Source organism: Bidens hawaiensis, unplaced genomic scaffold, assembly GCF_021521415.1.
Source record: "Bidens hawaiensis isolate Kalapana, Puna unplaced genomic scaffold, B.hawaiensis_p1.1 tig00419570_1, whole genome shotgun sequence".
In the NCBI taxonomy this organism is placed as follows: Eukaryota; Viridiplantae; Streptophyta; class Magnoliopsida; order Asterales; family Asteraceae; genus Bidens; species Bidens hawaiensis.
In genome coordinates this window covers 73,667-80,049 of record NW_027506839.1, presented here as the reverse complement: position 1 = coordinate 80,049, position 6,383 = coordinate 73,667, and the positions used below count along the sequence as shown (strand labels likewise).

The following is a 6,383-nucleotide window of genomic DNA, read 5'->3' as shown; positions in this document are numbered from 1 at the left end:
AAGTTTTTGGTTATCTTCTGTTTCCGTTTTCTGTAATATTTTCTTTTCTTCTTGTTAACACAAAACATAAGGGTATTAAAGTAACTTCTCCACCTTTTGACTTTTCAAGTAACCGAATACACTTCTATAACATCTTCGCGTTCGTCACCTTCCGTCGTCTTCAGTTACACTAACCGACCTTCAAAACCTCTTCAATGGCGGTTCACGTTAACTAACACACACACACACACTACAACTCCATTGCTATAGACCTTCAACTTCTTTTCTAATCCGTACATCATCATCAGGTAATCGAATTCAATCCTCTCTTAATTCCGTCATTTCTCCCCAAATTATCACGTTTTACGCTTCAATTCGTAACAAAACCTAAAATCGATCACGTTATACCGTCAAATCATCTCGACTTTGTACGATCGTCGTAAGTTTGAATTTAGGCGGGAGTTTAAACGTTTATTTCAGTTCGATTTCATAACTTCATTATTTAGGTTTATGATTTAGATGATTGATTAGAGCATATATGTATACATTGAATTTGCTATTGATTTGTGTTTTGGTTGATGATTAGGTACGGATGGAGAACATATACGGTTTAAGCAACTCGAATGTTCATAAACGAAGCAGTCTGCAACCTATCGGCAACTACGCGTTGCAGATTCCTTACAATCAGCACTTAGGCCATGTGGATATGGTGGATCAATGCTTGTTACATGATGTTCACAGTCAGAACTATAGCTCTCCGAATGTTAGATACTTTCAATCTGGTAGGCCACCAGTTTCGGATCACCGGAGTATTGGTAACATGAGTGTGGAGTCGAGAATGCCTAGGTCGCCGTTGGCATATAGCATTACTCCGATGAAGTTGGAGGAAGATGTGGTGGTTTTTGATGGTGTTGTGGTGAATAATGGAGTACCGGTTGATAGGGCTAGGTCTTCGTCGGTGAGTTTGGGTGGTTCTGGTGGCTCGTCTTCGTCGAGTGGCAAGGGGTATAAGACGGATGTTTGTCTGTCGTATATGCAAACTTCTGGTTTCTGTAGATATGGATCAAAGTGCCAGGTTGTTTTCTTATCTTAATTTGAATAACTCATGAATATTAAGTTATTAATTAACTTTATAGAACTTGAATTGGTGTGTTTTGTGTTTTGTTGTCACAGTTTGCACATGGAAATAAAGAGCTGAATCCTGTACCATTTGCTTACAAAAACATGGTTGAGGTAAAACTTAAGTTAATATACAACTGAAATCATATCTGTTATGAGAATAACTAACTGCTTTATAATGTATATGAACAGACTCCTTGCAAAAGCTATAGCATCTCAGGAACTTGTGCATTCGGGTCCAAGTGTCGATTTCTGCACCATGAAACATCCACATCACCATCTGCTGCAACTACTCGGGCCGTCTCACATCTCAAACCAGTTGAACCTACTAGCAGCATTGTGAATGTTAAAACCAGTGATTGGTCCCCTGCGGATGATGGTATTGAGACTCAGTTGAAGGAGGATGTTGATTCTTACATAAACAAAGTTCTGTATGGCCCGCAAAGGACAAGGAGGCTGGAAGTGTTCAATCAGATTTGCTCAGAGTAAGATTCTTTTCGACATATACTGTTAGTCTTCTTTTAATTGCTTTGTGAATGAGGTTTTGATAAGCATACAACTCGGTAAAGCCCGTTTTATTGATACAACTTTATACAATAAATAATTGAGCTTGAACAGTTTTGAATTTTGATGTACAAATTTTGCATTGGTGGTTTTGTTATGAAATTTGAGATGAACAAAGCATTGTGGACTTTGAGCTTGAACAACTTTGAATTTTGATGTACAAATTTTGCATTAGTGGTTTTGTTATGATTTATGAAATTTGAGATGAACAATCATTGTGGACTTGAGATGGGTTCTGGACCCGGCTTGAAGCTTGGTCCACTTAGGTTAAGTTGAGCCCAGAAAAGCTCGGTAGCCCGGTCTAAAGCCTGGTTAAATAAAAACTCATGGTCGTACAAATAATGGACATGAATTTTGGGTGTTAAATGGGTTATGTTCACGGGTTGATGGGTCAAACATTACGCTAACTGAAAATTTGACACATGCCCGAACATGATACGAACCCAAAATCATATCACACACATGAGTTTTTGTAGGTTCACACATTAACTTGGAGTTTTATGTTATATTATTGTTTTTGCATATTAATGCTTAAAGTAACAATTTACAAGCAAAAGTACAAATGTATATAAAATAACTATTAATCTATAAATGTTGCTGCTCATTTGTTTTTTATCTTTTGAATTATGAGAAAAAAATATAAATCAGTTTACATAGAGGCAATCCGTGAACCTGTGAGTTTGACCCTCCGGTTCGACTTGAAAATTACCAAATCCGTTTAAACCAAGCCTAAATTATATTTCGTGTTACATTTGTGCCATTCTAAAATTTTCACCTCTACATTAAATATTTTGTTAGATTGTTGAATTTTAAATTTGGTGTTGATCATAGAAGTTTTGGATTTTGAGTTTGGTATTCTGGGAGTTCATGTTTTAATTTTAAAATCAGAATTATTACTGTGGTTTATAATAAAGTAAACTTTCAATAAGAAATAAAGCTCCAAGTTGATGATGGATAATTTGTTCAAATATAAAACAAAACAAAAATAGTGTAGGGGCATTGCATTATCGTGTTTGTGGGTTTCACATAATCATGTCAAACATATAAGCCTGAACATGACTGCAACATGAAAACATGTTTAACCTGATTTATTTTTATTTTATTTTAAATTTAGCTTCAACCGAAAGTGACTTGAACCCATTTACATTAAACCTACATAAAAAAAGAATAATATAAAAATAAATAAATAAATACAGGGGGCAATATGGATAAATCATAAATCTTATGAACAAAACCAAACCATCTGCACCACCCAATGAAGATGAGAGAATGACAATCACCAGCCACTCATTAATTTCCACCTTCACTCCTCACCACCACCACCACCACCGTCTCCGCCGTCACCACCTTCCCAAACCCCACTCCCAACTCTCCCTAACAACCCCACCCACCCCACCTTCCCAAACCACCCCCACCAAAACCGGCGTCATCATCATTGGTGCCGGTCTAGCCGGCTTAGCCGCCGCCACCCATATCCAGTCCACCAACACCCCATTCCTCCTCCTTGAAGCCTCCGACGCCGTCGGCGGCCGTGTCCGTACCGACTCCGTGGACGGCTTCCTCCTCGACCGCGGCTTCCAAATCTTCATCACCGGTTACCCAGAAGCCAAAAAGCTACTCGATTACGAAACCCTAGACCTTCAAAGATTCTACTCCGGCGCCAAAGTTTACTTCAACGGCACATTCCACACCGTCGCCGATCCATTACGTCACTTTTACGACGCCGTTCAATCCTTAACAAACCCAATTGGAACAGTTTTTGATAAGTCTCTTATCGCGTTGACTAGAATTAGGGTGTTGACTCAATCCGATGAACAGTTACTCTCTGCTGAAGAAACTACAACTATTAATCTACTTAAACGAATCGGGTTCTCTGATTCGATCGTCGATAGGTTCTTCCGACCGTTCTTGGGTGGGATTTTCTTCGACCGAGAGCTCGAAACCACCTCGAGGCTTTTCGATTTCATTTTCAAATGTTTAGCCCTCGGCGATAACACACTTCCTGCAAAAGGAATTGCAGCAATTCCGAACCAGTTAGCGGGAAATTTACCGTCGAATTCGATTATTCTCAACTCACCAGTAGTCTCCATTGATAAATCGGATTCGACTTACACCGTTAAGTTAAGCAATGGTGAGGTCTTGATACCCGAATATGGAATAATACTTGCGGTAGAAGAACCCGAAGCTGTTAAGCTTTTGGCGGGAGATTTGAATAAATTTGCTAATGAGATTAAACAGCCGGTTCGAAGCACGGTTTGCTTGTACTTCTCTGCGGAGAGAAGCCAAGTTCCGGTTAACGACCCAGTTTTGTTTATTAACGGGTCGGGGAAAGGGATCGTGAACAACATGTTTTTTGCTACGAATGTGGCTCCATCATACGGCCCGCCAGGGAAGGCTTTGGTGTCGGTTTCTCTTATCGGGTTGTATGAGGATGAATCGGATGAGGATTTGAGGGTTAAAGTTGTTGAAGAGCTTGGTGGTTGGTTCGGGCCGGATGTGGTGGACTCGTGGAAGTATCTTAAGAGTTATCGGGTTAAGTTTGCTCAACCGAACCAATGCCCGCCTACGGATTTAAGGAAGAACCCGAAGGTGGGAGTCGGGTTGTATGTTTGTGGGGATTATCGAACGAGTGCTACGTTTGACGGGGCTTTGGTTTCGGGGAGGGAGGCCGCCGAGGCGTTGCTGAAAGATCGATCCTTGGTTCGAGCTTCATAAGAGTTAAATTCATTTGTAAAGTTTCGTTGCTGATATTTTATATGTATAATGTTAAATAAACGACCTATCGTTGGTAAATGTTGATATGTTATAATTCGTTGTTAAATCTGGTGGTGTCAATTGTGTTGGGTTGATATGTTTTTATTGGTGGGTTAGGGTGTTGAGGAAATTCAACCCTAACTGAACCCGTATTTTTATTCGTGTCGTGTTCGAGTTGTGTTTTGGGTTACGTTCATATACGAATATGTGTAATAGTTATTGACTTAGTAATAAATTAAACAATTAATTACTCTTATTAATATAAAACGGGAAAATTCCCAAAATAAGCGTTTAGGAAAACGTTTTTCAGGTTTTAGATGTCATTTGTAAGGAATTCCCAAAATAGGTATTATAAATTAGCCGTGACGAATAATTTATAATTATGTGCGAGTAGTTTATAGAACCAATTAAAACTTGCCACGTGCTCTTAAACTAACCGTAACGAGAAGGTTCACTAATCATTGCTCGTCAGGACTAAATAAGTTTCATGCCTCGTAATCAACCCTCACGAGTAATTCATAGGTCATTTAGTCGCGACGACTAGTTTACTTGGTTTACACTCCCCAGTCTCCACACAAGTAGTTTATTAGTAGTTAACTCGTCACGACTAGTTTTATAACATTTCGGGTTTTCGAACCTCTCGTTTATGTAATCTTTACCCCACCCGGGTTCGGGGTCGGGTATTTAATCAATAAAGTTTCGTATTTATTTAATTCTTTTTATTTATATAATTGATTATAATTATAAGTTGTACAAAATTAACCCCTCAACTAATTTTAAGCCACTCTCGCACCACCACCATAGATCAAGGGCTTATATGCAAAATATTTTCTTTCCCCCTCTTTCTTCCTCTCCCACCGTCGACAAGACCCCCCCCCCCCCAATCCTTTCTTGGACCTTAATTCATGAGTTAAATCGAGTAATTAACGAAATTAATCTTGCCAAATCAATTGTTGACCAAAAGCGCGTCACACCGACACCCTATACATGGTAAACGTTAACAAATTGACAGCTGTTACGTTAATTATAATCCGCGGCAGGCCTCATCCCTAAAGCAGTATATAAACTTGTTTATTATGCAATTAAATCACACCACACCACCCTCACTACATTACGACACAAACCCCTAAGCTAATTTCAGTATACAACGCCGTCAAATACCCATTTAAGATAAAAGCAGGGCCGAACCATTTTGTTCTTCGTTCTTCCTCAATTTGTTAACATATAAGGTAACCTGATTATGCATATGGTTCGTTTCTACGCGATTAACATTAACCCCAATTCAATTTCTACAATCGAACACCAGTTGAACCAATTTAAATTCTAGGGTTTATGGTTAATTGTGTTTGAACGTACAATACATATTTTACCCGATTGGTTTTAATCACAAGTTAACACACCAGCCTGATGGCTAATGTGTGTGTATTTAAGACCTTAGAACCGGTCCAGGTGCGGGTTCGAGCCCCCTGGACCCGGTTTTTGTATTTTATTTTTTTATTATTCTTTTCCTTTATTATACTCATTAATTTTTATAAATACCAAGTAATAAATGTTATTCTTCTTAAAACCGAACCTCTAAGTCTCACGAAACTCAGTTTTTGTATTTTATTTTTGTATTATTCTTTTCCTTATTATACTCATTAATGTTTATACATACCAAGTAATAAATGTTATTCTTCTTAAAACCGAACCTCTAAGTCTCACGAAACCCGGTTTTTGTTATTTAATTTTTTTAAGACTTTTAATCAATTTCTTGTATATTATTAACATTTAATAAACGTAAATATAATATACCGAACCTCTAGACTTGTCACTTTTCTTCATAAATCTTTTAAATATATGTAATGATAACTCGTTTAATAATACAAATTGTTTTCATTTTAAAGATTCATGTACGTATTAACTTTTCCAACTTTTATATCACTTTGTAAAATATCTAAAACATAAATAATAATATTAGTAGTAGT

General features: G+C 37.8%; 2 protein-coding genes across 2 annotated transcripts; both read left to right on the top strand.

Moving 5' to 3' along the window:
* The first annotated feature begins 220 nt into the window (after window positions 1-220).
* On the top strand, window positions 221-1,658 carry LOC143618644 (uncharacterized). The gene is made up of 3 exons (XM_077090765.1): window positions 221-1,054; window positions 1,153-1,212; window positions 1,291-1,658. The coding sequence occupies exons 1-3, from the start codon at window positions 572-574 to the stop codon at window positions 1,585-1,587; spliced, it is 840 nt and encodes a 279-aa protein (XP_076946880.1). The 5' UTR covers window positions 221-571; the 3' UTR covers window positions 1,588-1,658.
* A 1,239-nt stretch (window positions 1,659-2,897) lies between these two features.
* Window positions 2,898-4,471, top strand: LOC143618643 (uncharacterized). The gene has a single exon (XM_077090764.1). The coding sequence runs from the start codon at window positions 2,932-2,934 to the stop codon at window positions 4,375-4,377; it is 1,446 nt and encodes a 481-aa protein (XP_076946879.1). The 5' UTR covers window positions 2,898-2,931; the 3' UTR covers window positions 4,378-4,471.
* Window positions 4,472-6,383: the final 1,912 nt, after the last annotated feature.